At 39.3% G+C, this 10,545-nt stretch overlaps 1 protein-coding gene across 1 annotated transcript; it reads left to right on the top strand.

The window, feature by feature from the left end:
* Nucleotides 1-936: 936 nt before the first annotated feature.
* LOC140559368 (membrane-spanning 4-domains subfamily A member 4A-like) lies at nucleotides 937-3,119 on the top strand. Its single transcript, XM_072682858.1, has 6 exons — nucleotides 937-1,105; nucleotides 1,197-1,310; nucleotides 1,421-1,477; nucleotides 1,765-1,905; nucleotides 2,459-2,572; nucleotides 3,078-3,119. Exons 1-6 carry the CDS (start codon nucleotides 947-949, stop codon nucleotides 3,111-3,113), a joined length of 621 nt encoding a protein of 206 aa, XP_072538959.1. The 5' UTR covers nucleotides 937-946; the 3' UTR covers nucleotides 3,114-3,119.
* Nucleotides 3,120-10,545: the final 7,426 nt, after the last annotated feature.

Raw genomic sequence — 10,545 nt, 5'->3', positions numbered from 1 at the left:
TATGTTTATTTGGGTTTATTCTAATGTTATATAGAGTTAATTACAGGTAGACACTCTCACTGACCACTGACTATGTTTATTTGGGTTTATTCTAATGTTATATAGAGTTAATTACAGGTAGACGCTCTCACTGACCACTGACTTTATATTTATTTGGGTTTATTCTAATGTTATATAGAGTTAATTACAGGTAGACACTCTCACTGACCACTGACTTTATATTTATTTGGGTTTATTCTAATGTTATATAGAGTTAATTACAGGTAGACACTCTCTCTGACCACTGACTATGTTTATTTGGGTTTATTCTAATGTTATATAGAGTTAATTACAGGTAGACACTCACACTGACCACTGATTTTATGTTTATTTGGGTTTATTCTAATGTTATATAGAGTTAATTATAGGTGGGTCCAAACATGTGGGTGTCTTCATGGCGTGTAAAAGTCAAAGGGGAAAAATCCAGTGGTTAAGAGCACAAGCCACAATCTCAAAGCCTCAAATATTTTCAGACCGATGAAGAGTGGTGAACACGCAGCAAAGGGAGGTTTATTTTTCTGGTAAATCTCTTTTCTTATTCCTTATTTCTTATTCAGTTTTGGTTTGGTTCTGATTTTATGTAAAAAAAAAAAAAATTGAATAATAGTGTTTGTGTATTTGATGTATTTGTAATGAAGATAAGTCTTCATTAGTAGAGATGTGCTGATCCGATTCGTCTGAAACTGTAAGATCTCTAATTCTAGAGTTTTGTCTGTGTTTGAGCTGTGTTCACTGACCTCATGTTTTTACACCCTCTGGGATTAAGTTCGAATACTGCAGTGTTCATATTTGACCACATTTCTGGGTTTCGCTGCTGGGAAATTCATTTTACCTTCTTTAACTATCACTCGAATTCTTATCTTAGCCCCATTTCATTTTTTTCAGTTCATAGCAGCTTGTGTTAAAAATGGCCACTAGTGTTGTACCTACTGAAAACGCAAGAAACGGCTTCACCATCGTGACCCATGTGATACCAGCTGACGCTGGACAGAATGACCCAGAGTATGGAGCCATCTCTCAAGGCCCAGTTAGAAAACTACTGAGTGGAGATCCAAAAGCACTGGGGGTAAAGAAGCTCTGCTATGCTTTATTATTATTATTATTATTATTATTATTATTATGCAAGGTATTTTATCCTTGTCTCTTGTTTTTTACAGACTGTGCAGATCATGATCGGGGTCATGACGTTCATGCTTGGCATTTTGTATACCAGCTATGTTGGTATTGGTATGTCCATCTTCAGCGGCATCACCTTCTGGGGAGCATGTTTGGTGGGTTCACTACTTTTTCAATTTGTTTTAAAGTCTTCTTTAATATTTAAATACTTTTTTTTTTACTGTTCTTTAATATTTTAATATGTTTTTATTCTTTTTTATGCCAGTATATCACCTCAGGTGCTCTGTCTGTTCATTCAAGCAAGAGAGCTAATTTATGTGTGGTACGTAAACATAAATGCAGAGACAAAAACAACCAACATTCACCATTTGTTGGTTAATGTCAAGCCAACCAAGAGCAGTTAACAAACAGCAGCTAGAGTAGTCTGCCTGCCTGTTTTCTGACCTTTATTTTAGCCCTAATGAAGTCCCCTCCGCACATACAGCCTGCCTCAACCCCTAAGTCACAATAATGTCACAATAACGTTTCTAATAAAGTGTCAGGTAAGTGTGTGTATTATCAGACGTTGCTGATACCATGCTGGTGTTTTCTGTTTCTCCTCTCTGGAAGGTGAGAAGCTCCCTGATAATGAACGTGTTCAGTGCTGTGGCTGCAGGAATAGCCATAATCCTGCTGTCTGTGGATGTCGTACTGATTAGAACTCAGATGTACTACCATAATCATGGTTGGGACTCACATACGTATGCTATGGTACTGTATCCCAATCTAACTCAATTAAAGAGCTGAAACTGTACTATAGTGAAAGTATGGTACTGTATCCCAATCTAACTCAATTAAAGAGCTGAAACTGTACTATAGTGAAAGTATGGTACTGTATCTCAATCTAACTCAATTAAAGAGCTGAAACTGTACTATAGTGAAAGTATGGTACTGTATCCCAATCTAACTCAATTAAAGAGCTGAAACTGTACTATAGTGAAAGTATGGGTCCTAGACTACTATTTCTGATATTAATGATTTTCTGAATCACATATTCAGCAACATTTTGCACCTACATTGAAGCGTCAGTGAATTGTTGCAGCGCAAAAACGTAGCATCTGCACAAAAAAAAAAAAAAAAACTTCTTAACTTTGAATGGAAGTCAATGCATAATGTTGATTTGCCAAGCTTGGACATGTTTCGATATAAATATCAATTTTACATTTTTTATGTATATGTTTGGGATTAGTACAGCTGTTTTTCAGGCATGTAGCGAGACCTTTGTGTTATTTTTATTCTAAAATCTTTCTTATAAAACTCGTAGGGTCTTTGGTGTGGGATGGCCGGAGTGCTGCTGGTTTTGTCCGTGGCTGAGTTCATCATCTCCATCTGCACGTCTGCATTTGTGTGCAAGGCCACCTGCTGCAATGACCATATGGTCAATGCCGGAATGCCAATTACTGTTTACTGTAACTGATGTAGGTGAATGTTTCTTGTTCAGCATCATGTGTTTAAAGGTGCCTTACAATGCATTTACCCAGCCAGCAGTCTCATGTGGGGCTCACACGAGTGGAACGTGGGCTCCAGGTGGGCGTGGGCTCTGAGTGAGTTTGTACATTTATTGTTACTGGGACCCAGTTGGCCTAGCCTGCGTTTAGCCTCAAAAGATTTTCTCTAGTAGGGTGTAGATTAGGGTGTAGTAGGGTGTAAATACAATGTGTGAAGACTGTGATGGAACAGTCTTCACACAACAGGAACAGTGGTGGAGGTTCACGGTTTGTCACGTCCATCTACTGAACTCTTATTATTCAGCAATGACGAGATATCAAATACAGTTTTCCATTCTGTGGCACCTCTAACGTAGTTTAGTGAGCAGTCACAAAATCATATCATATTTATTAATCATGCAGATTTACTTGTTTACGTGTTGTTTTCTGTTACAGGTTGTGTCTCCATCAATTCTGATGCAATCCGTCTAGGTGCAGAGAACTTGACTGACTTGCCTTAAAGTTATTTCTGTTCAGTTCTGAATTCATTTCTGTTCAATTTGACATTTATTTCTGTTCAAATATGAATTAATTTCTATTCTGAATTAATTTTTGCTCAATTTTTAATTTATTTCTAAATTAGTTTCTGTTCAGGTCTAAAAAAATCTTTTCAATGCTAAATGTATTTCTGTTGAGTTCTGAATTGGCCGGAGTGCAAAAACAGAATTTATTTCTGTTCAATTCTGAATTTATTTCTGTTCAATTCTGAATTTATTTCTGTTCAATTTTGAATTTATTTCTCTTTAATTCTGAATTTATTTCTGTTCAATTTTGAATTTATTTCTGTTCTGAATTTATTTCTGTTTAATTCTGAATTTATTTCTGTTTAATTCTGAATTTATTTCTCTTTAATTCTGAATTTATTTCTGTTCTGAATTTATTTCTTTTCAATTTTGAATTTATTTCTGTTTAATTCTGAATTTATTTCTGTTCTGAATTTATTTCTGTTCAATTTTGAATTTATTTCTGTTTAATTCTGAATTTATTTCTGTTCAATTTTGAATTTATTTTTGTTTAATTTTGAATTTATTTCTGTTTAATTCTGAATTTATTTCTGTTTAATTCTGACTTTATTTCTGTTTAATTTTGAATTTATTTCTGTTTAATTCTGAATTTATTTCTGTTTAATTCTGACTTTATTTCTGTTTAATTTTGAATTTATTTCTGTTTAATTCTGAATTTATTTCTGTTCAATTTTGAATTTATTTCTGTTTAATTCTCAATTTATTGCTGTTCAATTTTGAATTTATTTCTGAATTTATTTCTGTTCACTTATAAGAAATATTTTCATTTAATTCTGAGTTTATTTCTGTTCCGTTCTGATTTTACTTCTCTTGACTAAATAAAACAGATTGTTGCTGAAAGGCAGTAATGATTTGTTGTGACTCATTTGAATCAAGTGCATAACCCTCATCATGACTATAAACAGTTCATGCTGTTGCCACACATAACAGCAGTATCATCGTCTGCCAAAGGCAGGGTGAAGTTATGCAGAGTAAAATGTAAATGGTGCAATAAAATCAGACAGCACATCTCTTCCTCCTCTGTGCCAGATATAATTCAGCCGCCAGCAATTTGAACCGAGTTAAAGTTTAAGGGAATGTCTGTGCAATTACACCTGCAGTATAATGTCCATGGTCACATGCTCACGGCTCATGGATGGAGGAGAAATCATGAAGCCTTTCCACCAGCTGCTCCTTTTATCCACCTCTGTAGAAGACCCAGCAGAGAGTTTGGTTGATGGGGGGGGAGGCGGGGGGGGGGGGGGGGGGTTATTTGAGAAGTTTAAAGGAAAGTGCTGCTCTTGGTGCACTCCTGCTGCACTGAGGAAAACAAAAGCCCAATCTAATTATTCTTATACGGACAAACTACTGCGGGAAAACTGGAGAAAAAGGCCACCTGTGGGCCACAAATTTCCCATCATCATCTCATTACTTTCCTCCATGGTGTCTAAAGAAATACTGCACCATGAGGCTGATAGCGATCACAGAGATTACCCTGTAATTCAATATACAGCTCATTTTGGTGCTGATATGGCTTATAGAGTCACCGTGTAGCGTGACTTATCAGAGTCACAATCAGGACTGGTGTTATTGCCTCAGTGCGATATCGCTCACAGACATATTCTCAAAAATTAAGGTGTTAAAGGATTCGTTAGAGTGAAATCATACCACAGATGTGGTAAAGAAGAAGAATCTGGGAGTCAATCCCTACCATATTTCTGTTTGTACTTAACTCAATTAAAGAGCTGAAACTGTACTATAGTGAAAGTACGGTACTGTATCCCAATCTAACTCAATTAAAGAGCTGAAACTGTACTATAGTGAAGTATGGTACTGTACCCCAGTCTAACTCAATTAAAGAGCTGAAACTGTACTATAGTGAAGTATGGTACTGTACCCCAGTCTAACTCAATTAAAGAGCTGAAACTGTACTATAGTGAAGTATGGTACTGTACCCCAGTCTAACTCAATTAAAGAGCTGAAACTGTACTATAGTGAAAGTATGGGACTGTATCTCAATCTAACTCAATTAAAGAGCTGAAACTGTACTATAGTGAAAGTATGGTACTGTACCCCAATCTAACTCAATTAAAGAGCTGAAACTGTACTATAGTGAAAGTATGGTACTGTACCCCAATCTAACTCAATTAAAGAGCTGAAACTGTACTATAGTGAAAGTATGGGTACTGTATCCCAATCTAACTCAATTAAAGAGCTGAAACTGTACTATAGTGAAAGTATGGTACTGTATCCCAATCTAACTCAATTAAAGAGCTGAAACTGTACTATAGTGAAAGTATGGGTACTGTATCCCAATCTAACTCAATTAAAGAGCTGAAACTGTACTATAGTGAAAGTATGGTACTGTATCCCAATCTAACTCAATTAAAGAGCTGAAACTGTACTATAGTGAAAGTATGGGTACTGTATCCCAATCTAACTCAATTAAAGAGCTGAAACTGTACTATAGTGAAAGTATGGTACTGTACCCCAATCTAACTCAATTAAAGAGCTGAAACTGTACTATAGTGAAAGTATGGGTACTGTATCCCAATCTAACTCAATTAAAGAGCTGAAACTGTACTATAGTAAAAATTATGGATCAAGAACATAACTGATTCTTAGCCATCAACAGTGCCACCTTCTGTTTACTAAGGAGAAGAATCTAAAATGAGCTTCTGTAAAATAGTTCTGACTATATTGGGCACATGTAGTTAGAACGTTGGGATAGGCAGCACAGTTACTAACACTGTAAACTTTAGACACCAGGTTCTTTACAGGGCAATTGTGTTTTTTTTTAAAACCCCGAATGTCACTTGGGCCTACATTTGATGGTGAACGTACCCCAGTCCGGGAACCAGTGACTGTGCTGTTATTTAATGTACGGAGTGGTCTTTTAACCCCCCAGTGTTTCCCTTTTCCTGCTGGACCCCTTTAACATTCTCTCTCTCTCTCTCTCTCTCTCGCTCTCTCTCTCTCTCTCTCTCTCTCTCTCTCTTCATATCACACACAAACACACACATCTCAGGGATTACTTTATCAGCATGCCCCCTTATTGACATTCATCCAGGGCCGCTTTGGCCTTCTATTGTAGTAAAGCAGGCTGAGTTACAGCCTCGTTCCCCAAACTCACACCTACTCTGGCCTTCACTGCTGAAGGTTAAGCAGCTCTCTCTCTCTCTCTCTCTCACTTGCTCTTTCACTCGCTCCCTCCTTATCTCCCACACTGAATAATGCAGCAGACCCCATGGCCCGAGTCTCGGCCCGCTGCAGCCCGAACCTCCGTTTCCTCATTAGTGCGGAACGGCTGCTCCAAAGGTCAAAAGAGGTTAAAGTGAGGAAAAAAGAAGGGAGGCTTCTCTGAGCTTCTGATGCTTCCTTTTGTTGAAAATTCCGCTGCCGTGGTTACTCATTAGCATATCATTAACATAACTTAATCGCCACTGATTGTAAATGTAGGTATTGTGATATACACTGAGGAGGCGGAGCTACAGTCTCTCATTAGGGTGAATATTAATAACGCTCTAAATGTAGGTATTGTGATATACACTGAGGAGGAGGAGCTACAGTCTCTCATTAGGGTGAATATTAATAACACTCTAAATGTAGGTATTGTGATATACACTGAGGAGGCGGAGCTACAGTCTCTCATTAGGGTGAATATTAATAACTCTAAATGTAGGTATTGTGATATACACTGAGGAGGCGGAGCTACAGTCTCTCATTAGGGTGAATATTAATAACGCTCTAAATGTAGGTATTGTGATATACACTGAGGAGGAGGAGCTACAGTCTCTAATTAGGGTGAATATTAATAACGCTCTAAATGTAGGTATTGTGATATACACTGAGGAGGCGGAGCTACAGTCTCTCATTAGGGTGAATATTAATGAAGCTCTAAATGTAGGTATTGTGATATACACTGAGGAGGAGGAGCTACAGTCTCTAATTAGGGTGAATATTAATAATGCTCTAAATGTAGGTATTGTGATATACACTGAGGAGGAGGAGCTACAGTCTCTAATTAGGGTGAATATTAATAACGCTCTAAATGTAGGTATTGTGATATACACTGAGGAGGCGGAGCTACAGTCTCTCATTAGGGTGAATATTAATAAGGCTCTAAATGTAGGTATTGTGATATACACTGAGGAGGCGGAGCTACAGTCTCTCATTAGGGTGAATATTAATATTAATAACGCTCTAAATGTAGGTATTGTGATATACACTGAGGAGGCGGAGCTACAGTCTCTCTCATTAGGGTGAATATTAATATTAATAACGCTCTAAATGTAGGTATTGTGATATACACTGAGGAGGAGGAGCTACAGTCTCTCATTAGGGTGAATATTAATAACACTCTAAATGTAGGTATTGTGATATACACTGAGGAGGCGGAGCTACAGTCTCTCATTAGGGTGAATATTAATAACGCTCTGAATGTAGGTATTGTGATATACACTGAGGAGGCGGAGCTACAGTCTCTCATTAGGGTGAATAATAATTAATAACGCTCTAAATGTAGGTATTGTGATATACACTGAGGAGGCGGAGCTACAGTCTCTCATTAGGGTGAATATTAATAATGCTCTAAATGTAGGTATTGTGATATACACTGAGGAGGCGGAGCTACAGTCTCTCATTAGGGTGAATAATAATTAATAACGCTCTAAATGTAGGTATTGTGATATACACTGAGGAGGCGGAGCTACAGTCTCTCATTAGGGTGAATATGAATTAATTAAGAATGTAAATATAGCTCCAGTACAGTAGTTATGAACGAACACATTTAGGGGGCAGTAGACAGACAACGGGGTGGAGGTCAGTCTCACTGCGAGGTCACGGTGGAGCTACACGGCTCACTGGTTGGCTGTTTTTTAAAGGGTACTGTATAGTCCAGTCCATAACACCAGGCTTTCTGTCCTCAGGCCACTAGCTGTGATTATATTGGGGGGTGTGTTAGGAGCCCATGCTGCTGCAGCTGGGACAGCCCCAGCGAGTGGCCTTTATGATGAAGCATTTAGTGGTTTTCCCCACCAGGGAAATAGTGAATGTGGAGCTGAATGAGGTGCAGCAGTGGGTGGTCAGTAATAACCCCAATTACTGCCTCTGTGTTGCTGTTTCATCTGACCCACACTGGAGAGCTCATTCATTTTCATGGATTGACTTCTTTAATGGAGTGTTTTGCTCTCTCTCTCTCTCTCTCTCTCTCTCTCTCTCTCTCTTTCTCAAAATGAGATGTCGTCTAGTTTGTCACATTTTCAGCTCTGCATCAGTCCCCGGAGCCGACACTCACCAGATTGTAAAACCACACTCACATTTAATTAAAGAAAGTCATTCACATGGCAACTTCCGGCCTAACGGGAGAATCGCATTGAATGCTCGTTTGCCGTCATAGCAGATGTTCCTCTTGTAGATAAACACAGACGTCGGCACCTGACGGAGGCGGAGAAACCACAGCATTGTGTGTTTGCATCCTTCCGTATTGGATAACTCTCTCTCCATTGTGTGGGAGTGACTGTGTACCAGTGTGATAACATTAGCATTTTCAGGAGAACAGCCACAGCAGCATTTTCATCTGTGCTGTCTGGATGCAGAATGAGGCTGTTCTGTACCTTTTACACTAAAATGTGGCAAAACTGACCAACCTAACTATCTGACCGAGGGAAATCTTCCAGAATATAGGCACGAGATCTTATTTTTCTTAGCACAAGATTAACGGAAGACTATTATAGGATACTTTCTTCATTGGTCGGTTTGTAAAGAAATGATAAACTACAGGTCTATACTGCACATGCACCCAATATTAAGAGCTATGGTGAGCGATGCCACAAAACAACCACCTTTAGTTTCCATGGAAAACCTTTCAGTAGATTGAAAATGAGATAAGGAACCTTTGGTATAGTTGAAATAACCTCTATATAATTGAGAAAGCTGGTGTTTGATGGAGAATGTTGATGTTGGAAAAAGCTGGTGTTTGTTGGGGAAAGTTGGTGTTAAAAATGGTGGTGTTGGAGAATGTTGGAGAATGCTGGTGATTGAGAAAGATGGTGTTTGTTGAATAAAGCTGGTGTCCATTGGAAAAAGCTGGTGTTTGTTGGGGGAAAGTTGGGGTCTGTTGGAGAATGTTGGTGTTGGAGAAAGCTGTTGTCTGTTGGAGAAAGTTGGCGTCTGTTGGAGAACGTTGGCGTCTGTTGGAGAACGTTGGTGTCTGTTGGAGAAAGTTGGCGTCTGTTGGAGAATGTTGGTGTCTGTTGGAGAAAGTTGGCGTCTGTTGGAGAACGTTGGTGTCTGTTGGAGAATGTTGGTGTCTGTTGGAGAAAGTTGGTGTCTGTTGGAGAAAGTTGGCGTCTGTTGGAGAACGTTGGTGTCTGTTGGAGAAAGTAGGCGTCTGTTGGAGAATGTTGGTGTCTGTTGGAGAAAGTTGGCGTCTGTTGGAGAAAGTAGGCGTCTGTTGGAGAATGTTGGTGTCTGTTGGAGAAAGTTGGCGTCTGTTAGAGAAAGCTGGAGTCTGTTGGAGAATGTTGATGGTTGTTGGAGAATGTTGGTGTTGGAGAAAGCTGGAGTCTGTTGGAGTAAGCTGGTGTCTGTTGGAGTAAGCTGGTGTTAAAAATGGTGGTGTTGGAGAATGTTGATGATTGACAAAGCTGGTGTCTGTTGGAGAAAGCTGGCGTAAGTTGGTGTTGGAGAAAGCTGGTGTCTGTTGGAGTAAGCTGGTGTCTGTTGTAGACAGTTGATGGTTGTTGGAGAATGTTGGTGTTGGAGAAAGCTGGAGTCTGTTGGAGAATGTTGGTGTCTGTTGGAGAAAGTTGGCGTCTGTTGGAGAACGTTGGTGTCTGTTGGAGAACGTTGGTGTCTGTTGGAGAAAGTTGGCGTCTGTTGTAGACAGTTGATGGTTGTTGGAGAATGTTGGTGTTGGAGAATGTTGGTGATTGAGAAAGCTGGTGTTTGTTGGAGAAAGATGGTGTGTTTTCTCCCTCTTCACACCGAGTTCACTTAACCTGTCAGTTCTGCACTAAATTCTAATATCTGTGGGAGAATATTTAATGTCAGGAGCTCAACAGACTGATGAGGAGCTGTAGACGGAAGATGATCCCGTGCCACTTCTGCTGTCTCTCAGCTTCTCAGTGTAGCCTCTGGCTTTCCCTGTGAGCTCTGAGGAAAGCGCCGTCTAGCTCGTGATTACTGCCTCAATATGAGCCCAGCAGCTCCCACCACACCGTGACTGTGAGAGTCAAAAGCAGGATTAGAGAAGCCTTTATTTTAACCTTTCAAACCTGAACTTTAATCCTGATCTCCAGAAGACTCTCTCTCTCTCTCTCTCTCTCTCTCTCTCTCTCTCTCTCTCTCTCTCTCGGTCA

The sequence above is a fragment of the Salminus brasiliensis genome, chromosome 7 (assembly GCF_030463535.1).
Source record: "Salminus brasiliensis chromosome 7, fSalBra1.hap2, whole genome shotgun sequence".
Taxonomy (NCBI): domain Eukaryota; kingdom Metazoa; phylum Chordata; class Actinopteri; order Characiformes; family Bryconidae; genus Salminus; species Salminus brasiliensis.
Note: the sequence above shows the minus strand (reverse complement) of the source record. Positions and strands in the feature narration are given on the sequence as shown.

What these genes read in the sequence shown, in the direction of transcription:
- LOC140559368 (XM_072682858.1), top strand. Translation starts at nt 947, where the DNA reads ATGGCCACTAGTGTTGTACCTACTGAAAACGCAAGAAACGGCTTCACC. An exon ending in ACTCACATACGTATGCTATG is followed by an intron (nt 1,906 to 2,458) that starts GTACTGTATCCC and finishes TAAAACTCGTAG; the next exon opens with GGTCTTTGGTGTGGGATGGC. An exon ending in CCTGCTGCAATGACCATATG is followed by an intron (nt 2,573 to 3,077) that starts GTCAATGCCGGA and finishes TTTCTGTTACAG; the next exon opens with GTTGTGTCTCCATCAATTCT.